Source organism: Vombatus ursinus, unplaced genomic scaffold (assembly GCF_900497805.2).
Source record: "Vombatus ursinus unplaced genomic scaffold, bare-nosed wombat genome assembly UNPS02014775.1, whole genome shotgun sequence".
NCBI classification, from domain to species: domain Eukaryota; kingdom Metazoa; phylum Chordata; class Mammalia; order Diprotodontia; family Vombatidae; genus Vombatus; species Vombatus ursinus.
Genome location: NW_020954553.1, coordinates 12,919,166 through 12,945,350, shown reverse-complemented (window position 1 = coordinate 12,945,350; position 26,185 = coordinate 12,919,166). Strand labels below are relative to the sequence as shown.

General features: G+C 43.5%; 1 protein-coding gene across 1 annotated transcript in view; it reads right to left on the bottom strand.

The window, feature by feature from the left end:
* Window positions 1–26,185, bottom strand: part of GRIK3 (glutamate ionotropic receptor kainate type subunit 3) — a 308,237-nt gene that overhangs the window by 76,543 nt on the left and 205,509 nt on the right. The window contains exons 6-8 of the mRNA XM_027864465.1: window positions 14,950–15,123; window positions 13,266–13,409; window positions 435–542 (exon numbers count right to left, since the gene is read on the bottom strand). Of these exons, the coding sequence (XP_027720266.1) occupies window positions 435–542; window positions 13,266–13,409; window positions 14,950–15,123 (426 nt within the window). The remainder of the gene's footprint in view (window positions 1–434; window positions 543–13,265; window positions 13,410–14,949; window positions 15,124–26,185) is intronic.

Here is a 26,185-nt window from a genome sequence, read left to right as displayed (position 1 = left end):
GCAAGTCACTTCACTCTGTTTGTCTCAATTTCCCTATCTGTAAAATGAACTGGAGAAGGAAATGACAAACAAGTCCAGTATCTTTGCCAATGAAACCCCAAATAGGGTCACAATGAGTTGGACACACTGAAAAATGACTAAACAATAAATCCCACCACACTAGAATGTAAACAAGGAAAGGAGTTTTGAACTTTGTGTTTGTAGGTATAGAACCTAGTACCATGCTTGGGACATAGTAGACATTTGTATTGGATGGATTGGATTGGAAATGCGAGATTTACAGGCTAAGTCCTAGTGTGTGGCCCAGGAGAGTCAAAAAGGAATTTAGACTCAATTTCTCCAAAGTACTTTGTTGAGTGGTAGAAGGACCGACACTCTGTGGAATGCCTCATTGTCTCTATTCAGCTGCAGGCAAGCTGGGGGCCTTTACGCACCTTCTCCAGGCCATCTTCCTTTAGGCTGACGATATCCAAGTCAAAATCAGTCCGTAAGCCACTGGTTTTGTTGAAAACAATCCGTCCAGTTAATCCTTCCCATTGAGCCTGCCGGAGAGAAGAGGGCAGAGCTGCAATTACTTAGCCTCATAAATCATCATTCGGTACAACTGTACAATGCTTCATTTTAATTACTCCTTACACCGAGACTTTTCCCCAAAGACCATGATTAATTAATAATCACCTCCATCATTGCAGGCTGCAGCACAGGCTGGTGATTTCCATAAATTCTATTATACTCTTTAGCCAGACTTACATTTGTACCTTTCTTGTTGAACATCGATCTCAGATTTGCCCAAATGAGCCCCCTGCCTCTGTGCTCAGTGCAAATGTTGCCTGCCTTTCTCAGCTTCCAGAGGAGGGGGAGGGGAAGAAGGACTAGGGGCCAAGCTGAGCAGAGAATGTTTAGCAGGGCAAGGGCTTCCAGGGCCGGGCAGAGAAGGAGGACCATGGGATCGTGGCAGGGGAAGTTCAACCCAGGGATGGAAAGGGATATGGCAGGGGCAGGAAGGCCAGCAAGCACAGCTTATCAGTGCAAACCTGGCCTAGCCCATAAACCCAACTGTGATGAGGATAGGCAGTATAGAGAAGAGAGCAAGTGAATCATGGAGAGAGGCAGATAAAAACATCTGACATTTACACAGAGATTTAAGATTTACAGAGCACTTTATTTACATCATCTCATTTGATCCTCGCCATAGCCCTGTGAGATAGGTAGGCACTATGGGTATTATTATAATCCATTTCTACAAATGAGAAGTGAGACTCAAAGTGACTCCTAAGCGACTTGCCCAGGGTCACACAATTATAAGCATTTCAGATGGGATTTGAACTCAGGTCTCTCCTGACTCCCAAGTCTGATACTCTTTCTACTACACTATGCTGTCTCTTGGTAGAGTCATGGGGTTTAGAAGGGGTTGGGAGGAGGAGACAGAGAGAGACAGAGAAAGAGGCAGAGTCAGAAATAGAGACAGCAAGACAGAAACAGAAGTGGAGACAGAAAGAAAGAGACAGAGATACAGAGAAAGACACAGAGAGATAGAGACAGAAAAAGAGAACAAAAACTAAGACAGACACAAAGGGACATAGAGAAATGGAAACAGATAGAGTCATAGACAGACATAGAGGCAAGGGAGGAGGAGGGAGAGAGACAGAAAGGGAAAGAGGAAAGGAGAGGGAATGGAAGGGAAAAGCAGATAAAAGAAGAGGATAGGAGAGGTAAGGGCAAGACAGGAGGAGAAAGGAGAGATGAGAGTGAGAAAGATGAGAGATGAATGAGAGAAAGACAGAGAGACAAAGAGACACAGACAGGCACATAAAGAGAAGCAGAAATAGATGAGAAAGACAGAGAGAAGAGCTCAGTTCCATTAGACTAGTAAAATGACCAGCCTAAAGCTGTTCATCCTTGAGTGCTCAGGGAAAGACACAGCAACACATAGCCGGGAGCCCAGGCATCAGGGATTGCTATGTCTGTGATGTCTTTGAAATGTTGTAGCCAAATGATTAAGAAGTGGTTCATCTAAGAAGCCTCAGATGAATGCTTGGTTTACGGAGGACCCTTACATGCAAATATACAAAAGATCACTGCCACTCTTGGGCCTCCTAAGCCCTCCATCTCTCACTACTATTGATGTCCATGGAGCTGTCCAAGGTCCTTTTCACGCTACTCCTTCAAACCACCTACAGCCAAACTGAGTACCCGGGGCTCAAGAGACTCAGAAAGTTCTTCTTTCTAAGAGCATGACCAATTTGAGAGCTTCTCTGAAACTTACCCCTATCGGTGTTAGTTCTTCCCAAAGTCACAACTAGTCATCCTGAGCCATAGGGTAAGCACCACAAAAATTCCTGGGGGAAGGTTAGAGGTGGGGAGACCTTTGGAAAAAGATATGTCCATTACTGCTGCTGGGGAAATCCTGGCCAGGAGAGGGAACAAGAGAGAATTGGGCTGAGGAAGAATGCATCTGGGGTACAATCATGTCACTTGGGGGAAGCAGAACCATCTGGTAGCTTTCTATTTTAACTAATTATTCTAGCTAACTAGGTGCTAAGTATCTAGCTGCAAGACAGAGTGCAAATGTAGTCAGCACCTTCATATTTGGTGCTCTGAGGCTTAGTCCTAGTCATTCTAGACTAATTTAAATTTTTGTTCTACTATCTGAGACCAAATGACCAAGTGCATTTTCTCTAAAGAGATGAGAACACAGGGATCATGTCTTTCAAGTTGCCTTCTTCATTCTGTCCCACTTTCTTGGGGTTCTTCCAGGAAGCAAGAGAAATCATTGCAGTTTAGTGGGAAAAGGCCTGGAGTTCGGAGAGACCTGAGTTCGAATCCCATCTCTGCCGCTTACTATCAACCAACCAAGAAACATTTATTAAGTCCCTAGTATATGCCAGATACCATGATAAATTCTAAGGATATAAAGAAAGGTGAAAAAAAACAGTCCTTGCCCTCATGAAGCTCACATTCTAATAGAGGAGACAACATGTAAGCAGCTAGGTACACAAAGATATAGATAGATAGATGGATAGATAGATGATTGATAGAGATATTTAGATCTATCTATATCTTTATCTATCTGTATATATATATATATATTTATATGTGTGTATATATAAAGACAGAGACAGAGAGATAGAAAATGCATTAGCAGTAGGGTGGGATTGGGAAAGGCTTCCTGCAGAAGGTGAAATTCAAGCTGTGTAGCTATGAGAAAATCACTTAACCTCTCAGAGCCTGTTTCTTCATCAGCATCATAGGGATAATAATATCCACAGACCTAACTTCACTGGGCTGATTTGAAAATCAAATGAAATAATGTATGTAAATCTCAATCAAAATGATGCACTATTGGAAAGGCTTCTGTGTGGACTAGGAAAAGTTCTAGTCTTACCATTAGAAGATGTAGGTTCAAGACCAGCATTTACTCTCTGTGCAACTGTAGAAAAACCTCTTTAACTCCCTGAGGTTTCCCCAACTATAAAATGCAGATGCATGCAATCTGCCCCTCACAGTTCAGTGAAGAAAGCACTTTGTCAGTCTCTGAATGTTATGTCAATGGGAGTTATCATTACTACCACTACAACTGCTACTGTTATTATTATTATTATTATCTCTTCCAGCCTGAGTCCCCAGCAAAGCATGTTCCCTTGTCAGTTGAAGAAGAGGGAAATGTCAGCAGGTGCACAGGGAAAAGGGAGAGAAGGAGCCCCTCCTCATTCCCTCTCGGCATTTACCTACCTGCCAGACACTCTCCAACCAGCCACCACTGCTACTGAGGACTCACTAAATGAAAGATGCCTCATATGCTGTGAACTTTGGCCTGGTATTTTCCACCTCCTCTCAGAAATGCCAAGTCCTTAAAATGCTTTACTGTTGGGCTGTCACACATCTAGACAAGGAGACAAAGCTCCCTGAATGTGGTTGGCTAGGAAAAGCCACAGACTGGAAACTAGGCATTGCAGCTCTGCTATTGAGATGCTGTGTGACCTTGTTCAAATTTCTTAACCTGCCTGGGCCTTGGTTCACCTAACAGTAAAATGGAGATCATGAGATAGGTAGTCCTCCTGACAATCCTCCCAAGGTTGTTGTAATAATTAAATGAGGCCGTATTTTTCAAGGTGCTTTGAGATATAAACACCTAAAAAATTCATGGTAAATTAATTCTATGTGTTACCTCTCTACTGATGCATACTGAGAGACAGGGTGATATATAGATTTAGAATGTTGGATTTGAACCCAGGAAGAACCTGGGTTCAAATCTGGCCTCAGACATTTACTAGCTGTGTGACCCTGGACAAGTCACTTAACCTTTTACATCTTCAGTTACCTCATGTTGACAATTACATCACCTTAATCTGCCTCCAAGATTACATTCGAATGTTGTTGTTCAGTTGTTTTTCAGTCATGTCTGACTCTTTATGACCCCATTTGGGATTTTCTGGGCAAAGATACTAGAGTGGTTTGCTATTTCCTTCTACTCATTTTACAAATGAGGAACTGAGTCAAACAGGGTTAAGTGACTTTTCCAGGGTCACACTGCTAGTAAGTGTCTGAAGCAGGCTTTGAACTCATGAGGATGAGTCTTCCTGATTCCAAGTCCAGTGCTCTATCTACTGCACCAGCTATCTGCCTTTACATCCTAATAAGGGAAGGCAATAGATAAAGGGCAGCTAGAAATCAGAGAAGGAAGAGAGGGTATTAGCCATGGATAGAATGCTGGACCTCAAGTCAGAAAGACCCGTGTTCAAATCCAACTTCATTCTAGCCATGTGATACTGGACGTATCCTCTGTAAAATGTGGACAATAATAGTGCCTACTTCTCAGGGTTGTTGTGAGGATCAAGTTAGATAATATTTGTAAAGTGCCTGGAACATTGTAGGTGATTAATAAATGTATGTTTCCTTCCTTCCATATGGTTTGGAAGTGGCCTGGTTCTGATCAAGACAGGACAAAAGCTCACCTATCAGAGCCCAAGAGGAAAATGGTAATCAATTAACTACTCAATCAAAAAACATTTATTAAGAACCCACTCTAAGCCAGGCATGGTGCTAGGTGTCAAAGGTACAAAGAATGAAGCAGTTCCTCTCCTCAAGGAGCCTACTTAGGTGACTTGAAAGTTTCAAGTATGGATTGTTGGGAGATATAGTAGTATGACTGATAAGGAAAAATCATAGCTGGGTAGATGATGAAATTGACTTTGTGTATGAGTTTCAGGTTAGAGAAGGACATACAAGATGTATATGCACAGCAGGCAGTTGGAAAATGTTGGAACAGAGCATAGTAGGGAGGATGGAACTAGAAATACAGATCTGAGAGTCTTTCACATAGAGGAGAGGAGATTAGAGCCTTGGAAGTGGATAAATAAGATAAGGAAGTATCATCATAATAATAGCTAGCATTTATATAATACTTTAAGGTTTGCAAATCAATTTATATAAATTGTATAATTTTATACTCACAAGTCTGGGGGGTAGACTATATTATTATCTTCATTTTACAGATAAGAAAATTGAGTCAGATAGACATTGCTGTTGTCTGAGGCTGGATTTGAACTCATTTCTTCTGGACTCCAAATCCTGCACTCTGGCCACTGCACTACTTAGCTGCCTCATAGAGAAAATAAAAGGAGAAAGATAAAAACAGAGCCTCGGAGGACACCTACATTCTGAAGGAAGGAGAAAAAGAGTAAAGGAGACAAAGAAGTTACAGGCAGATCAGTAGGAGAAAAGCAGAGAAAAAGAGAGAGAGAGAGAGAAGTGTCAGAAGTCAAAGAGAAGAGATGTTGACAAGTATGTCAACAATGCTATGGAATGAGAAAAGGCCATTTTATTTGACAACTAAGTGGTAACCCTCAAGAGAATAGTTTCAGTTGAGTGGTAGGGATGAAATCAACCAATGAATGGATAAGCCTTTGTTAGGCACCTACCATGTGCCAGCCATTGTGGTAGGCAATGAGAATACAAAGTCAAAAATAAAGCTGTCTCTGTCCTCAAAGAACTTATATTCTATCAAAGAAACAACATGAATATTAATGCATGATAAAGCCTTTACTAAGTACTTACTATGTGCCAGACACTGTGCTAAGCACTAGTAATAGCAAATCAAACAATCTCTGTTCTTAAGGAACCTTTATTCTATAAGGGAAAGACAACACATCAAGGGAAAAGGGGGTATGAAGAGAGTGGGGTCACTCGCATGTAGCCTGGTTTAGCAATGGTGGTCAGAAAGGGCCTTAGAGACCTAATTTGGGGGAAGATAAGTCAAAAGCTTATTTCTCAGATAGAAAATATGCAAAATAATATAAGGAAGACTTGGAAGTTGAGGAGAAACAGGGAAAGCCTCTAGTAGGAGGTGATATTTAAGCTGAACTTTAAAGGAAGGTGGAGATCCTAAGAGGCAGAGGTGAAGAAGAAGGGCAATCCAGGCCTGGGAGACAGTCTGAGCAAAAGCAGAGATGGGTGATAGAGTGCCACATGACAGGACCAGTAAAGAGGCCAGATTGGTAGAATCAAAGGCTGCATGCAGGGAATTAATGAGGAAAAAGCCTGCAAGTAAGTGAACTGGAACCAGGCTGAGAAGGGATTGAATTGCCAAATGGGGCAGTTTGCATTTCATCCTAGAGGCAGTAGGGAGCTACTGGAATTTGCTGAGCAGGTGAGTGATGTGATCAGACCTAGGCTTTAGAAATCTCACCGTAGCAAGTGAGTAGAGGATAGATTGGAGAGGGGAGAGGGTGGATGCAAGGAGATCTATTTGCTATTGTCTAGGTGAGAAGCAATGAGGGCTTGAACTAGAGTGGTGGCTGTGTGAGTGGAGAAGAGGGAAAGCCAGATTGCAAAAGGTTGAAGAGTGAGTGGGTGGTGAGGCAGTTAAAGGAGCCAGCATAGATGATTCTTTTTAGAATGTATCAGTAAAAGGGAGGAGAGATCTAGGAGATGAGTTTGAGAAGGCGCATCATGGGGGAGTTTTTTTTTTTATTGGGGAGACCTGAGCATATTTGCTGGTTTGAGGGAAAGGAGCCAGATGAAAGACAGAGAGGGAAGATGCACTGGAGAGATGGGATGAAGAAAGGAGCAAGGTCTTTGATTAAGTGTGTGTGGGGGGAATGGAAACAAGAGCACAGGTGGAGTGGTTAACCTCTGCAAAGGAGATAGTCATCTCATTCTCTCAGAAAAGAGAGAGGAGAGGATGTTGGAGACCAGTTGCATTTTGGTCTTTGGATCACCTGGTCCCATAGCTAGCACTCAAGAGTGATTTAGGATTCAGATCCCTTTACTTTCAATCCATTGCTTTTTTTCCTCATCACTTTATCCAGTCTCCCCCAGCTTGTGGGAAGACCTGGAGGGAGCCTTAGTTCACCACAAACTCAATATGAGCCAGCAGCCAAAAAGCTACTGTAATCTTGGGCAGTATTAATAGAAGTCTAGTGTCCATAGTGCAACAGTGATCATCTGCCCAGGTCAGGTAACATCTAGAGTATCGTGTCTAGTTGTGAGTACCTCATTTTAGGAAAGACATGGACTTGCCCTCCTACGGAGGTCCTTGTCCAAAATAGGTGCTTAAAAATGCTTGCGCCATGAAATTGATTAAGAGGTTTTAAGGCATGGAGGAGAGGAGATAAGAGTGTTTAGGTTGGATGACCTCAGACTTCTTAGTAAAGTGGCTGCTGAGGTGGGGTGAGGATGGTGGGGAGACTTAAGGAGGGAGGGAAAAGGTTTGGAAGAGACTGAGAAATTTGATAGAGAGCTAACAAGAGATGAATAAAAGTATTGCCAAATAGCAGTGGGAGCCTGGGGAGATTAAATAGCATGAATTTGTCAAGGACCCAAAACAGCAGGGTTTTGAGACGTTCTCCAGCAATGCTCGGCAGCCCAGGATATAAGTGGATTTGTTACTGGTGGGCAACACTAGGAATTGTTGGAATAATCCAAATATTTGGAAAGAAGAGATTTTTCAGCACCTCTCTCCTCCCTCCCATGCCAGCCCAAACCCTATTGATAATTTCCTTGGGACAGAGTCATTCTGTGCCAAAGAAAGTCAGCTCCTTCATCTTTTAGGGATTTGAGAAATCCTATCTGAGGAATCCCCAGCCCTTGCCTTCCTCTAGATGGGCATGTGACAGAGGAGGGTAGAGGGGTGTGTGTAGGCCCCCTACAGGACAGTGGCCCTGCCTCTTAATGGCCATGTACTCTGAGCCCAAGAGGAAACCATGAAACAAAATGCCAAGGCAGCAAAAATCCTCTCAGTGCCACAGAAGGAAGCATCTGCCATTCCTGCCTGCCCTTATCTCCTCAACCTTGAACCATCACAAGATAATACACACATGATCAACTGGAACTTTCTGTTGCTTAGAGCAGGTAGCTGACCTGTTAGAAAGTACCTTCCCCAGCTCTGCCAGAGGAAGGAGGGGCTGTGGCTGGGAAAGGAGATTGCTCAAGGGAAACTCAGGAGCACTTAGAAAACAAAGCCAGCATGGGTTCATTGAGAACAAGTCATGCCAGACTAACCTAATTTCCTTTTTTGACAGGGTTATTAGGTTGGGTAGATCAGAGGAATGCTGAGGATATAGCATTCCTGGATTTTAGGAAGGCGCTTGACAGTGTTTCAGAATAGCCTTGTGGACAAGATGGCAAGATTTATAACCATTTGAATAACTGGACCCAAAGAGTATTGCTCTATTAATCCATGTCACCTTGGAGGGAGCTTTCTAATAGTGGCCTCAGGACTCTGTCCTTGGCCCACCCTTGTCTCTTAAAACCTTTATTTATTATGACTTCAATACAGGCATAAATGGGAATGGCAAATGTTGGAGGGATAGTTAAAACACTGGATGAAAGAGTTAGGATCCAAAAAGATTGTGACAGGCTAGAATAATGGGCCAAATCTAATAGTGGCATTCAACATGGATAAATGTAAAGTTTTCTGCTTGGGTTCATAAAGTAAACTACACAAACACAAATCACAGCAAAGATCACAGAAAGTAAAAGTTGGAAGGGATCTCTGATGTCCTCTAGTTCCATCCTCTCATTTCTGAAGATGGGAAAACTAAACGTTAGAAATGTTGACCAACATCCAAAGCCACAAAGCTAGTGAATCAGTCATAGCTAGAATCCTAGTCTCTCCACTTCCAGGCCAGTGGGCTCTCACTCACCCCATTACTGTCCCCTGTGGCCTCCAGCTTATGGGGAGATTTTGGCTTTTTGTTGACTATCCTAGTTCTTTTCCTTTTGTTGTTCTGTTGATTAGTCATATCCTTCATGACCCCATTTGGGGTTTTCTTGGCAAAAATACTGGAATGATTTGCCATTTCCTTTTCTAGCTCATTTTACAGATGAGGAAACTGAGGCAAACAGGGTTAAGTGAGTTGCCCAGGGTCACACAGCTAGTAAGTGTCTGAGGCCAGATTTAAACTCAGGTTCTCCTGACTCCAGGCCCAGTGCTCTATATACTATGCCATGGAGCTGCCCTGCTCTTACTTGATTTCTCCTTCTTAGTCTCCTTTGATCCAGCAACAGAGGTCATGCTTGCTACAGGTGGGTGTTCCCTAGAGTTCTGTCCTTGGCCTTCTCTTCTCCCTCCATATTTTTTCACTTGGTGATCTCATCAGCTTGCATGGGTTCAATGATCATATTCTCAAATCTACTTATCCCACCCTAACTTCTCCATTGATCTCCAGTCGAACATCTCTAACTGCCTAACGGTCATCTTGAACTGAATCTTCTGTAGACATCTTAAATTCAATGTGTACAAACAAAACTCATTATTTTTACCCTAAAATCTTTCCTTCTTCCAAACTTTCCTAGTACTTTCTAAGATACCATCATCCTCCCATTTACCCAGGCTTACAATTCATGAGTCATCCTAGACTATTCACTAACCCATTCCCCATCCAATAGGTTGCCAAGTCCCATCAATTTTACCTTCATGACATCTGTTGTCGCTTCTCTCATACGACCCTGCCATCACCCTGGGTCAGCCTCTTATCACCCTATGCCTGCACTTTTCCGATAGCCTACTGGTTGGTCTCCCTGGCTTTATGTTTCTTTCCACTTTAGACTACCCTCCACTCAGCTGTCATAGTGACCTTTCTAAATCACAGTCATCATCTTACACACATACCACCCCCCCCAACCCCATTTGATAAACTCTAGTGGCTCCCTGTCACATCCAGGATCAAATATAAAACCTTTTGTTTGGCATTCAAAGCCCTTCATAATCTGACTCATTTTGGTCTTCTTATAGCTTATTCACCCTCACACGGATAGTCCAGTGAAACTGGCCTCCTTTCTCCTTCTCCAGCCAGAAAATTGGACATTTTCTCTGGCTGTCCACTATGGCTGAAATTCTCTCCCTGCTCATCTCTCTCTCCCAACTTCCCTGGCTTTCTTCAAGTGCCTGGTAAAATCCCACCTTCTCCTGGAAGTCATTCCCACTCCCTTACGATACTAGTGCCTTTCCTCTGTTGATTATCTCCAACTCATTTTGTTTATATCTTGATTATTCATATTTTTTTGTTTATTGTCTCCCTCATCAGACTGGAAGCTCCTTGACAGCAGGGATCATTTTTTTGCCCTTTTTTGTATGCCTAGCATAAAGCATAGTACCTGGACACAGTTGATGCTTAATAAATGTTTATTGGCTGATTGACAAGCAATATGGGAGTCAGCAGCATGACCTGGAAGTCAAACAATCCTAAGGGACAGTAGGAGAAGCCTAGTGCCCAGAGTGGAAGAGGTAACTATCTCATTGTCCTCTGCCCAGGTCAAGCCACATTTGGAGTATTGTGTCCAACTGTGAATACCTTATTTAGGAAGTGAATTATCAATCCTTTCCACTAAGGTATTCTTCTGAAGTTCCATGAGGGCATGGAGGTGATCCTGGGCACTCAAAGGCTGTGCCAAGCTCTGTCAGGTCCAACCAAGCTGAAGATGCTAAGGCCCATGAGAAACTCTAATGATGAAACAGCAAGAGGAATAAAAATTGGACCTTAGAAAGAACTTCCTGACAGAGAAGTATGCAAGGAACGAGGAAGGCCCCAGGCATTTTTCCAAAGATGGAAGGTCCTCCCTTCCCACCTATGGCAGGCCAGTTTCCCTAGGGCCATAAAAGGATGGATGATCACAGAGGTAGCTAGACTAGTTGGGTAAGCTCTTCAGTGCTTTGAATTATTTGTCCTGTTTAGGCTTCTGATTCCCATCGGGGTTAGATGACCATCTGGGCCTGTACACTTACTGTACGTCACACTCCCATAGAACCTAGGAGGTGCAGTGAATAAAGCACTGACTGGTTCTGGAATCCAGAAGATTCCATTAAAATCCGGCCTCCAACACCTGCTAGCCATGTGATGCTAGTTAAGTCACTGAACTTCTATTTGTCTGTTTCCTCAACATTAAAGTGAGACTAATAATAGCCCCTACCTCTCAGGGTGGTTCTGAGGAACAAATGAGATATTTGTAAAGAACTTGAAACAGTGTCTGGCACATAGTAGGCACTTAACAAATCCTTGTTTCCTTCCTCTCTATCCCTAGATTCCATTCTGGGGACCCCTGCGTCCATGGCACAACCCTAAAGCTATTTCCTGCATTCAGGTAAATAACTGTTTGCAGGCAGCTGACAGCTGTCAATTATTTAGCCCTGGGGATCCTCCTGCCTACCTTGCCCATGCACTGATACTGTCCATCCTTTCTCCAGGGCTGGCAGAAAAAGAGATGGAGAGAACAGATAGAGCAAGAACAAGCAACAGGAGGCCCTTTCAAATTTTATCTTCTGACCCAGGCTCCCACTGAGGGTCTTGACTGGGTCCAGAGGTACATGCTGGGAAATTGTTTTGGGAAAAATCAGTTTTGGAGTCAATGAAATACCTTTAGTTAGCTGTACCAGTTTGGGGAAGTCAACTGTTCATGAGACAGGAACCTGAGATTCAGAGTACACTGAAATCTCAATGGGAGAAATCATATTGTCTGCGTTGGGAACCACTTATGTGGCTGTTACATTGGTAGAAGCCCAGGCACCAAAATGAGGAGGAGGGTTCTACCTGGGCAAACTCCATTTGGAGTATTGTGTTCAGTCCTAAAGACACATTTTAGGCAGGGTGTTGTCAATATGGTGGTTTTCTAGGGAAAGGTGGCTTATATAGTATAGGATTCAAAGTCTGTGATATACAAAGATCAGTTGAAGGACCTGGGGAAATAGTTATCCTGGAAAAGGGAAGATGGGGAGATATGGGATAGTTTTCAAGTATTTGAAGACCTGGTATGGAGAAGAGGGATTAGACTTCTCCTTGGTCTCAGAGCAGAGAAATAAAAGCATATGTCTCAGGGTCACAGCATTGGGGTCAAAGTATTGGGGACAAAAATTTCAGTTTAGGGAAAACAAAAATCTTGTTGAACATGGAATAGGTTGCTTTAGAGGGCAGAGTTCTCTGTCATTGGAGGTCTTTAAGCGCAAACCCTAAAAGGGACTCATGATTTGTGGTGGACTGAGGAGATCTGTGAAGTCTCTTTCAACTTCAAAGTTAGGATTCTGACATTCTATGATCTTATCAGCTGGGCAGATCTTAGGTCTACTAATTGGTCATTTTCTAGAAGCAAGGCACCACCATGCTTTGGCCTTCATTTAGAAGCAAGGAAATAAACAAGCCTTAATTAAGCATCTACTATGAGCTATGCACTTTAAAACTGCTGTCTCATCGGATCCTTAAAACAACTCTGGGAGGTAGGTGTATCCTATTTTTTTCTATTATCCTATTTTCATTTGGGGAAACTAAGGCAAATATAGGTTAAGTGACTTGATCAGTGTCACACAGCTAATAAGTATCTGAAGCCAGATTTTAACTCAAGTCTTTCTTACTCTAAGCCCAGTACTCTAACCACTGTAGTAGCTGGAAGGTAGGCGGTCTGGACACATGCTACCCAAGGGTTTCAGGAACGTGACATCATCATTATCTAATTTCAATAAAAGCAAAATGCTAGTATATTTGAAAGAGCACTGAGTTGGGGGACACAACATATTGGTTCAGGGTCTGATTTTGTCTCTGTGACTGTGAGCAAGTTCCTTCTCCCTTCTGTACCTCAGTTTCCTCCTGTGTGAGTAAAATGGGACTGGTAATGCTTGTTCCACCAGCCTCACAAAGCTGCGGTAACTCTTGCCTAGGGCCCTGGCCACACTTGTGCCCTTTCTTCTTCCCTCCTCCCTGTTCTTCAATCCCTCCCACCCTGGGTTGAGGGCTTTGCTTCCCACCTCCATACTGGTCCATACAAAGAACACTCACTTCTTTGATGAAATTCATGAAGCGACCTCCAAAGCGCCAGGCTTTATGGCGGTGACACTGCAGTGAATTGACAGTCATCTGCGGAGCCCGCTGGTAGCACACAGAGACGATATGGACAGCATCATAAAGCAAGGCCGCGTCTGTCTGGAATGGAAGGGCAGGGAGGGCAGTCGAGCTGAGGACAGCTTCCCTACAGCCAACGGGGTCCTCCCTTCTCTTTATCCTACCTACTAACCCCTCTCACTCCCCAGTCACCCTCCTATACTGAGCCCTGGGGCTGCAAGAGGAGCCTGGAGAAAGGAGGATTCATTTATCCATGCCACTGTTGCATGGAGTGACTACTCTGGAACTGTTCCAGGCCAATGGAGATCTCCTCTCCAGCTCACAGACAGAGAAAACTGAGGCAGCAGGCATGACATGGCACTTTCCCAGTACCAGGGCCCAAGGTAGCCTCTAGGTCCTTGTCTATCTTACCCCAACTACTAAATATGGGACAGGGCTGCCTAGGCCTACTGCCTCCTGGAGAAGTTCAGGCTGGTCTAATGGGACTGTTAGCTCAGTCTTTCAGGGAAAAACTTTATCATCCAACATAAGGGATATAAAGGTGCTCATATGGTACATTCACATGAACACATAGGCAGCCAGACAAACTCACATCTCCATGCAGACACATGCAAGCACACTGATATGTATACATGCACAGACTTAGACATGTACCTGCATACATACTTTCATGCACATATACAAACACGCCTATTTCTGCACACACATAACAGTCATAATATATAATGTGCATACATAGCACTCTACATCCATTATCTTATTTAATACCTCTGCATTATAATTATTACACTATTATTATCCCCATTTTACTGAGTGAGGCTTAGAGATGTTAAGTTCATGTCCACACAGCTGGTAAACATTAAAGACAGGATTTGAAATCAGGTCTTTCTGGCTTCAATTTCAGCATTCTCTGCTATAACATACTGAATCTCCGTATGTGTACATGTATACAGAAAAAACACCCAAGATGCTGCTTATTAGTATAATACATGGTGTGGCAGAAAAGAACAGTATTCTACTTTGTAAATGAAGGAGTGAGACTAACTAGTCTGAAAGGGGCCTCTTGGTTCTAAATCTTTTCATTCTCTGAAACACACACACATGCACATATTTGCACACATCATGACAAAGATGTCATGTTATTCTATACACACATGTACAATTATGCACACTTGTACACACAAAACATGTTTAGACATGTGCCTACTGGTTCACACATGTACACATTAAAACACATATATACACTCTCCAATATGCACACATGATGACAGGTGCCCTAATTTATTTGGTTATCTGCTCATCCTTCTCCCTGCCCCCCAACAGATAAATCATCATGAAAGAGACACCCACCTTTTATCTTCTTCCTGCCAGACTAGTACTGTCAGGAAGAGAATAGGATCCCACTTAGCTTTCCAGGGCTGAAGTCTTTGTGCCAGCTGTATAGATGACTGGCACAAATATGGTTCAGACTCCTCTCCCACTCAGTAGTGATTTTTTCCCCTAGGGTGACTCAAACTTCACCAAGGCTGTTCCTGCCTGGTCACCATAATTGTGGATGGGCCAGGAGGAACCCCTCCCTAGTTCCCCTGCTAGCTACCCTCCCCTCCCCTGCCCTGCGCACCATCATCACCCCATCCAGCAGGCCAGACTCAGCCCGGGGTGCCGCCTGCAGCCTCTCCATGGACCACTTCTCCACAATGGCTGAGACATGAGGGTTCTCCACATTGAGGATCCGGAACCCTGTTAGATTCACTCCGGAGTAGCGGTAGGGTTCTAAGTCTAATGCATAAAGGTCCTTTAAAAAGGGAGAGAAGGAAATCAGTTTAAATTAAAATTATTTAAACACTCTTCTAAGCTGGACCCGTCCTCCCCTCCTCCCCTCCTCCCCAGGTACTGGGGACAGACAAGGGAGGTAGCAAAGGTCAGTAGAAGAAACCCTGACCCTGGAGTCAGGAGACTTGACTGGCAGCAGAGTAAGGCAAAGCACTTAGCACATAGTAGGTGCTATATAAAAATGTGTATTCCCTTCCTTAAATCTAAATAAATAATAATAGCTAACATTTATATAGCACTTTATATATATGATCTTTACAACAACCCTGGGAGGTAGAAGCAGTGCTTAGCTCAATGCCTGGCACATAGTAGGTGCTTAATAAATGTTGATTGATTGCTACTATTATTCCCATTTTATAGATGAGGAAACTGAGGCTGAAATTGGTTAAGTTACTTGCCCCGCTAGTAAAGTGTCAGGAAGGATTTGAACTCAGGATCTGCTTCTAGCAAATGAGTGACTTAGGGCAAATCATTTCTCCTCTCTGGGTCTCAATTTTCTTATTTGTAAAATGAGGACAATAATATTCAAAACTATGTTCCTTGTAGACTGGATGCTTCATAGACACATAGTTTCCAAGGGGTTGGATTTACTCCTAAAATCCTCCAACAGCTCTTTTTAGCCCAGAAAGAAATGCTTCTTTTCTAGGAAGAAGGGAGAAAAAAGAATAGAGCTGGTAGATGAGAGAGGCCTAATGGAGTAGAGGGAAAAGCTTTGGACTAAGGATCAGCAAACAGGGACTTGTCTGTTCATCCTTGTCTAAAATCTCTTTTCCTTTGTGAGTTTCATTTTCCTGCTCTGTAAAATGAGGTGGCTTGATTTGTTCTCAGAGGTTTTCTTCTAGCTTTGGTATTCTGTGTTCTAAGATCATCTCTCCTAACTTCAAAATTCAGTACTTTATGTTCTAAGATTCCTTTCAGCTCAGACATTTTCCCCTCCCAGCTCTGACATTTTCTGTTCTGAAGTCACTTTCAGCTCTGACATTCTGTGTTCTAAGTTCCCTTTCAGTTCTGATAATCTATATTCTAAAGGCCCTCCAAGTTCTGACTTTCTGTGTTTCAAGGTCCCTCCCAAATCTCACATTCTGTGTTCTGTGGTCTTGTCCAACTCTGACATGAAATGGACAGGAAACATTAGACAAAAGAACCTGCAGGCCATGTTGCTATCATGTCTCTTCTCTCACCAGAAGGTATGGTGCCTGAGTGGTGAGGGAGATGGGGCCTTAAGGGTACTTGACCAGACTAGAGCTTCTCCCTCCCTCCAGTCCGCCCGATCTCCTATCTCTAGGCCCTGCCTGGTGTTGTACTAGGACTATCCCACCCTCAGCAGGGAATTAGGGGACTAATTAGGTTTGTTGGGACCTTTTGGTTGTATTTTACTTTCCACAGCTACAATTATCCCAGATTTTATCATCCAAGCTAGCCATATTTACAGTTTTTCTGTTGAATTAATTATGTTCTGGAGGAGAGATGAAGGGTAATAAAACCCGGAGCCCATAAAACAGAGACCGCCACACTGGGCTGGCTGCAGCTTGGCCCGAGATCCTCCTAATTGATACTAAATTCCCTTTGTTCTGCCTTCCCTCACAAATCCATCTTCCTTGGCTTTTTTTTTTTTTTTGGAAGGGGGAAGGGAGGGGTCAGAAGGGGAGCAAAGGTCCTTTTTTCAAGAAGGTACATATCATAAGACTGTAGATTTAGGGCTGGAAGGGACCATAATCTATTCCAAACCTTTTATCTTGCAGGAAAGGAAACTGAGACCCAGACAGAGGAAGGGACAGATCTAGATAGGAAAAGGGACTTGCTCAATGTAATACAGCTAGTAAGTAGCACAGCCAGAATTTGAGACCTTTCATCATCAGAAAAAGGTCTCTTGGCCAACGTAGGCCGGTAGAACTGGAAACAGCATGTCTGTTGAAGCCTAGGACCTTCCAGAGTATGGAATATCATATGTTGAGAACAGGGAAGGTCTTATAGTCAGGCGGCATAATGAATAGATCATTGGGCTTGAAATCAGGAAGATCCAGTAAGCACTAAAGAGCCTACTATGTATAAAGCATGGTGGTGTGTACTGACGAAATAAAAACAAAAATGAAAGCATTCCTCCTATCAAGGAGCTATTCTACTAGGGCCAGAAGAAAGAATATAGCTAAGTAAAAATGACAGGCAGTCAGGTGGTAAAGTAGATAAAGTGCCAGGCCTGGAGTCAGGAAAAACTAGTTCAACTCCAGCCTCAGACACTTCCTAACTGAATGACCCTGGGCAAATCACTTCACCCTGTTTGCCTCCGTTTCCTCATTTATAAAATGAGCTGGAGAAGGAAATGGCGAACAATTCCAGTATCTTTGCCAAGAAAACTTCAAATGGGGTCACAGAGAGTCAGATGTGACTGAAAATGACTTAATAACAAAAGTAAAAATGACATAATCTAAGGAATAAAGTACTAACAACTAGATGAATCAGGGAAGGCTTCACGTAGGAGGTAGTTTTAAAGTCAAGTTTTGATTTCTTCAAATCTGAAGATTCTAAAAGAAGTGAAGTGGAACCATGGTCCAGGCATGGCATCCAGCCTGTGCTGTATGGAGGCAAGAGTTGGAATACTGAGTTGAGAGAAAAAATTGGCCAGTTGCTTCAGAATGCAAAGGGGAGTAACAAGAAGTGAGTCTGGAAAGGCTGGAGTTAGATTTAGTTTTAAATGCCAAGCTGAGAAATTTGTATTTTGTTTTAGAGGCGATAGGGAGCCACTGAAGATTTTTGAGCACAAGAGTTATGCTTTAAGATTATTTTGGCAGTAATGTAGAACAGAAGCTACATGAGGTCCAGAGCACTTTTGAGTGTGGCCTGAACCAGGATAAAATGCAATTGGGAAATATTTAACAAAATAAATAAAAATACAATAAAACATAGATAATGTCAACGTGTACTTTTCTAAGTTAATATTTGGCCCCTAGGGATACTTATGAATGGTTTAGTGGCCCCTATTTCTTTCTAAGTCTGACACCATATGTGTAGAAATGGATTGGAGAAGAAAGAGCCTAAAGATGGGAGATGAATTAGGAGACCATTGACAAATTCTGGGTTAGACACGATAAAGGCCTAATCAAGGGCCACGGCTGTGTGAATGGAGAGAAGGAAGGATTCATGAGACGGGTTGTGTAGGTAGACTCAAGATATGGCAAATGATTCAATGTGAGGGCTGAGGGAGAGTGAAGAGATGAGAAACACTTTGAGCTTATGAACCTGAGTGATAATGAAAAAGATGGTTCCCTCATCAGAAATGGTGAAGTTTGAAGGATTGGGGATTCTGCCTTGAGGAGCAGTAAGCTCCCCAATAGTAAAGCTCTTCAAAAAGAGGCTGGAAGACCATCAGTCCAAGATGTGGTAGAAGGAATTCCTGCTTAGGTTTGGATTGGCTTTACATGTCTTCTAACTTTCCTTCCAGTTCTGCTCATTTACTGCCTGGGTGACCTTAGACTAGTCATTTAACCTTTTAGGGCAGTAAAATAAGGAGGATGGACTTAGATGTTCTCTGAGGTCCCTTTCAGCTCTGAACCCTATGACTACCCACTGAAGGTCTTCATTCATTCTTAATTATGTTGAGCTGGGATGTGGAGGGGCTCGCTGATCTTAGGGCAGGACAAAAAATTTCTTCCCCAAGAAGAGGGTCCTGCCTCTACCCTTGTTTGAACATTCTCACCTTTTGAAAGTCAAGGAAGGAGGTATGGTGCCAATACCAATCTCTCTGATCTGCATCCTCCTCCGTCTCCCAGGCTGTCTGCCCCCCTGTCCTAAGTTGCACCTGTTTCTCAAGGGAGAAATCCCAGTCTTAGCATTTTTCTCCGAAGCTGCATCAGAATGAGCCAATTCTCAGACAACATTAGGAGAGGAGGACGGAGGACAAGACAGCCACTGGCAGAGAGAAAAGAGGCAGCTTTTGGCCCCTTGGCTCAGTGCCACATTTCTGCTGGATTTTTGGAAACCAAGCAAGTTTCGGCCTTTACAAAGGGTTCTGCTTAGAGACCAAGGTGGGGGCAGATTGGTAAATGGGAAATGGGGGATTGGTGAGGACAGGAATAGAAGAGAGATTAGTAGGAGTAGGTGTAGTCAGGAAAGTTTCTTTCCATCACAAATCCTGCTGGTAGAAATCAGATCTGTTCACTCCACAGGTTCAATAAACACTTGCTTATTGACTAGAGCATAGTAGGCAATACTCAATAAATGCCAACAGATTTTTTTTTAATTCAGGGAGGTTTGATTTTTTTTCCATATAGGGTCATGTTAACTGTCAAAAAAAAGTGTTTTGAAAAAGGTTGGTTCCATCTTAACCTCTCAAAACTTATGATTTTCCAAAAAGGCAGCACTCTCTCACTGAAAATCAGAGATGTGGACACAGTATTTTCCGAATATTCAGGCATCTTAAATAGTGCTAAGATAAACATTTCTTTAAGTGTTAATGGAGGAATCACAGGCTTCCATTTTGGGAAATGCTGGCTGGCAAAACAGATGCTTTCAAACAAATAAACAAAAAATGTTTGATTTGGGCTGTTGAGACTCACTTAAAGAACATGACAAGTTAAGTGTTAGAAACATATCTTCAGGACTGACAGGGCAATGATGAGACTTTTTTCCCCACTCCACACCAAAATGATAACAATCAGATCTTGTATTTAAATAACATTTTATAATTTATAAGCTGTTTTCATAAGCATTATCTCATGTCATCTTTGCAATAGTTCTGGTGGGTAAGATGACAGTATCAATGGTCTTCTAGTTTAATCCCCTTCATTTTACAGATGAGGAAACTGAGGCTAGAAAGTGACTTGCTAACCACAATGATGGCAGCAGCAGCAGCTCACACTTCTACAATGCTTTCTACCCAGTAGCCCTCTGAAGTGGGCAGGGCAAAGCATCACCCCAAATTTACAGGTGGGGAAGCTGAGGCTAGGGAGGGAAAGTGACTTGCTAAGATTGCGACTATAGCTATTTCAGTGTCAGTCATTCCTACTAGGGATACAGCATGACTCCTTTAGGACTTACAGGATCATAGAAGTAGAAGTCAAAGGGAATCATATATTTCATTGTATCCTATTCCCTTATTCTACAGATGAGGAAAAACTCAGGGTCAGAGAGGATGACTTGCCCAAGGTCACATGGGTAGTAGGTGGCAGAGCAAGGATTCTACTTCCAAAGCCAAGATGCTCTTTGCATCACATGCCTCTGGCTCATCACTCAGGAAAAAAGCAATAACCAATCCTCATCATTACCATGACATGTATCACTGTTAGGACATGTGGACAGTGAAGAAGCTTCTTTCCAAAACCCTAATTTCTCTCCACAGCTGGATGGGGCCAGGACCCCGGGATCTGTAGGCACTGAACTACTCGCAACCTCCCTGCTTGGCAGGAAGTTGTAGCTCTGGATGCCAAATGTTGACACACTGTATTCAGTATCGACTGGGGACCTTTTAGAAACATTCAGTCTAACATAATAGACTAATTCATTAGCACCCCATGGGTCTAGCCGGGGAGATGCTGAAGCACAAGCATCATGAGCTAGAAAAACACTGCCTTAAGGAATGACAGATTAAAATATCTTTCCCGTGATATAACTGTTAGTGCAGGGAAGTGGCATTAATTGTGATTGCTTATCTATTAATTTATTATAATTCTTTTTTTTTCTACCTCCAGGCATTTACCTACACATGACATGTACGAGGGGCTCAGCTGGGGCTGATTAATACGAGGTTATCTGCAAATGGCTCGGAGCTGCCTGGAATAGATAATGGCAGTCAGGGTAATTAAAACGTCTTCTGCATTTGAGAAATAAGTTTCAGTAATTTTTTAAATGGGTGAGTCTGTGACGTGGGTTTCCGAAAGGGAGCAAGATAGATAGTCTTTCACTCCTAAGCAAACATGTCTATTTTGGGCCAATTGCCAGGGGTCAACATGGAAGTGGAAAAGGAGCTCCATTGTTGTACACATAATTCAGTTCAATTCAACTGAATATACTAAGTATCCTATATTAAATATCTACTAGTTGTGATGTCAAGAGGCAGTGTGGTGTAATGGATAGAGGGCCAGCCCTAGAACCAGGGATACCTGGGTTCAAGTCCTGTCTCTGAAATATATTATAACCTGACTCTCAAAGCCCATTTGAGGGGGCAGCTAAGTGGTGCAGTGGATAGAGCACTGGTGCTGAAGTCAGGAGGACCTGAGTTCAAATTGGGCCTCAGACCAAATACTTGACACTTACTAGCTGTGTGACCCTGGGCAAGTCACTTAACTCCAATTGCCTTTAAAAAAAAAACCCATTTGCATGGAACTCTATTGGTGGACTCTGATTATGCAATTCTCTGAGCCTGTGTGGGAGGCAGAGTTGGTGACAGCTTGGGAGGATAGAGATCTTAATCTTTTTACTTCCAGCAGTTCTAGACTCTCTCCAGTTCCTTGAAGGGTGAGAAAGACTCAGGGAAGGAGCTGGAATAATCACGGTACCAGCTCTTTTACAAGTCATTATGTCAGGTGGTGAAATGAATAAAGCTCTGCTTCTGGAATCAAGAAGACTCGAGTTCAAATCCAGCCTCAGACACTTACTAGCTGTGAGACCTTCACAGCAAGTTACATAACTTCTTCCTGCCTCAGTTTCCCCAACTGTAAAAATGCATATAATAATAGCACCTAGCTCTCAGGGTTGTTGTGAGGATCAGGTGAGAAAATATTTGTAAAACACTTAGTACAGTGACTAGCACAAAGTAAGTGCTTAATAAATGCTTGTTTACTAAGTTACAAATGAGTTACTGGTCTGCATTAGTGGAGAAGGTTTCTATGTAAGGAGTTTGCCGTACAAATGGAATCACAACTCAAGGACAATTAAAAAAAAATGTGAGGTGTTGTGCTAGGCTCTAGAAATGCAAAAACAAAACCAATATGAGCACTGCCCACAGAAAGCTTACATTCTACTAAGGGAATAGATCATGTATACAAAATGAGTAGAGAACAAGAGAAATTGAAGAGGGAGAGAGCCCTTCGGGTACTCAGGCAGCTGAGACTGCTTAAGATGAGAGGCAGACGCAAAGGATGCCAGGACCCAGGCTATTCCCTGACTCCCTGCTCATGTTAACTGTCCTTGGAGTCTGTTGCATAGCAATTGGCCCAGGGCGGGATCTTTATGCTAAATATTCGGGGCTGGGTGTGGTTGGCTTTTGTTTGTCCTTGGTTTTGAAGAGAACCAATGACTTCAAAAGTCAGGACTGGGATGGCCCAGGATGTAGTGGATGACTTGGCGTCTTTGATGTCTGACCAGGCTCTAAGTACTCCACAATACCTGCTTTAATCCCTTTCATAACTGCTAGAATAAATTGTTCTCATCTGCCCATTCTACCAGGTGTGGTATAACAATACTGGTGTCTCCAGGCCAAGATCAGAGAGTCCAGCTCTTCTCTACTGTTTCTTCCAGTGGTCTAGCAAAGGGGCCAAGGAGAAGACCCTTCACCTGTCAGGGTCACTCTGGGAGGACAGGCCTGTCCTGATCCCAGAAGAGAAGCTGTGGGTTGGGAGAAGAATCTCCTAATTCAATACTGAAGGTACGAAAGCAAGACCAAGGCCCTGACCATATAACAAGAAAAGGAAGAGACAGTGGGTAGGTGGGCATAGAACACTCCATACTGGGAGCAAGGCACAAAAGAGGCAGACTCTTGACAACAGCCTGGGGCCAGGAGGCTAGAGAAGGCCAGAGGAATCATTAGCCATGCCAAAGAAGTGATCTCTTCCTTCCCTGATATCCTTCACAACACTAAGGACAAGGAATTGTTGTTTTGTTTTGTTGTTTTTTTGGTTTTCTTTTTGAGTAACAAGGAATTGTTTTGTTGCTGTTCAGTCATGTCTGACTCTTTGTGACCCCATTTGGGGTTTCCTTGGCAAAGACACTAGAGTGGTTTGCCATTTCCTTCTCCAGTTCATTTTACAAATGAGGAACTGAGGCAAACTGGGTTAGTTAACAGGGTCACACAGTTAGACATCGTCTGAGGCCAGATTTGAACTCAGGAAGACTTCTTCTTGACATCAGGTCCAGTGCTCTGTGCACCCTGGTGCCACCTAGCTGCCCAAGGACAAGGAGAAGGCCTAATAAAGACATGGGTCCGAACCTGAGAGTGAGTGAAAGAAGGGTAAATGGCATCCAGCAGGATCCCAAAGGTATATCTGAGAGAAGAGTGTTGAAAAGTAAAACATTCTACTTCTCCAGAAGCCACAAAACTTTTGGCAATTTCTCTACCATCCTTGGACAGAGCAAAAGAGGCATGTATAGTGGTACAGCATAGTCTACTGGGAAAATAATTAATAATAATAATAGCTAGTATTCATATTTAAATTTTAAGGTTTGCAAAGCACTTTGCACATATTGTATCATTCAATTCTCACAGCCCTGGGAGGTAGTTGCTATTATCTCCATTTTATGGATGAGGAAACTGAGGCATGCAGAGGTTAAGTGACTTGCCCAGGGTAACATAGCTACAAAGTGTCCGAGGCTAGTTTTGAATTCAGGACTTCTTGATTCCAGGCCCAGCACAGTATCTAGGTTGGAATCCAGAATAGGATCATAGAAGGACAGATTTAGAGCTAGAAGGGATTCTATAGGTCACCTAGCCTATCTTACAGGACGTTGGACTGTGGTTAGGAAGGCTTGTGTTCAAATCTTGCCTCAGACACTTAACTAGATGTGTGACCCTGGGCAAGTCAGTTCACCACTCGGTGTCTTCATCTGCAAAATGGAAATTATCATACCTCCTATTTCATATGTATAAAGCACTTTGTATACTTTAAAGAGTCATATACATATTGTAATTATTATTTATCATTATCATTATCGTCATTATTATAGAGAAGGAACTGAATGAAGTGAAATGACTTGTCTAAAAATCACATAGGGTAATGCCAGAGCCAGTATTTGAACTGAGGTCCCCTGACTCCAAATCTAATACTATTTCCATTAATACCAAGCTACTTGATATTTTTCTACCTGTGGGACCTTGGAGGAGTCACTCTTTCTCTCCAGGCCTCAGTTTCCCCATCTATAAAATGGGAAGACCAGACTAGATCATTTCCAAGTTCCCTTCCAGCTCTAAATTCCATGATTCTACCAGGGATTCTACCATGCAATGTCCCCTGTTGCCCTCGAGATGCCAGAAGCCTGTATCTTCCCTGGCTATCCCTCTCTGTGGCTACCTTCTCCTATGCTAATGCCTGGGGAGGGACATGGCATGCTGGAAGGATCCTTTCCCAGGAGAATAAGCAGTCAAGATCTGAGCCGCTGGCCACTGCCCCGGATCCTGGAGTGGGGCACAGATTAGGGAAAGGGAACACCCATGAAGCTCTAGGTCTTCTCTAAGTGGAAGGTTCCTGCTTTCAGGGATGGATTCCACCCACCAGGAATCCCCAGGGCTTCCCCCTGCCAGCCAGACCCGTCTGGCTGCTGCGTAAAGCCGAAGCCCAGCCGGAGGAGACTCTGCAGTCTAATCAAAACACAGAAGGTTAATGAAGGAACTAGCTCACAGCCTGCCATCTTCCACCAGAGTCGCCTGACCTACAACACTCCCCGGGGATCGGCTTGATAATCTAATAGGTCTCGGGTTGTTGTTGTTGTTGTTGTTGTTGTTGTTGTTGTGTGTGTGTGTGTGTGTGTGTGTGTGTGTTGGCTTTATTTTTTTTTTTCTCTTTCCTTTCCTTTCTGTCTCTTCATGTCTAGGACTGTGGGTCTCGCCATAGAAATTCAAATTGGTCGGTACCCGTGGTGATTAGGAAACAGGATTGAAGTCAGAGAAGAATGAAGTAACTTCAAAGGAAACCTAGGCTGCTAAAGAGCTCAGGCCCCTGGTGGTCCCGCCCGCAGTGCCCGCCAGAGCCCCGGCCAACGAGAGAGGAGTCGGCAGACACTTTCTGTCAAAGAGGAACCCAAGGCCCCCGCAGAAAGCCGGCCAGATTTCAAACGTTCTCGGCGTGCTCAGGGCTATGCATTATGCATCTCCGAGAGAGGGAGAGAGAGAGAAGGCTGACTAAATATTGATGAAGTAGAGGCCGCCTCCAGCTTGCTGATGCGCCTGGAGGCCCCCTGGGCTCGTTTGGTTCGGGCGGGTTCCACCCACCTCCTCCTCCACCCTCCCCATAACACTGCAAGAGAAATCACGGAAAACATTCCACGATCAGAAAAGCGCATGGTCGTCAACACCACGGGTCAGACGGGGCCTGTGCAGTCATGTGACCTGTTGTGTGGTCAGTGTCAAGGGGCAGGGCTCTGGAGCTAAGAGCTGTTTGCAGTTTCTCCAAAGTGAAATCCTCGAGGCCATTACAACCCTCATACTCGGTGGAACTGTAGCCGAGCCTACACGTCAGCCAATCTGCCCAGAAGCTGTTAGGTATCTACTGACTGTGTGGAAACCAGCACCCCGGGGCTTTTAGGTACTGGTGATTCTGACTGGCCTTTCTGGGGACATACTTCAGGGTGTTATTTCTGAGCCTGGCTAGAATGGGAAATATATCCAGGCCCCACTGCTCCAAAGAGCTCCATTCACCCCGCCTTTGTGGGTATTTCCAAAGCTTCAGAATCTAATCTTAAGAAAAATGGGTCTCACCCTTTCTGTGTTCCTGGGGAAGCATGGAGCCTTGCTGGGTAGGGATGTGTGTGTGTGTGTGTGTGTTGTGTTGTGTTGTGTAAGGGGAGGGAGTCCAATCTGGTCAGTTCCCTGGAAGTGGCAGCTGCTGATGGAAATCTGCCCCAGGCCAGTCTGGCTGAACTCTAGTTTGAGTGTGCAGTTTCAAAGTGTTTCCCACTCTGTCCTCCTCCCTACTCTAATTGTTAATACTCTAATCTCTAATTGTTTGCAGCTGCCAAGAGTAGCTACTCTGTGACCCACTGGCACCAAGTCCCAGCTAAAATCCCACTTTCTATGTGAGGCCTTTTCCAATCTCACTTCATTTTAGTGCTTTCCCTTTTTGATTATTTCTTGTTTATTCTGAATCTATCTTGTTCCTATA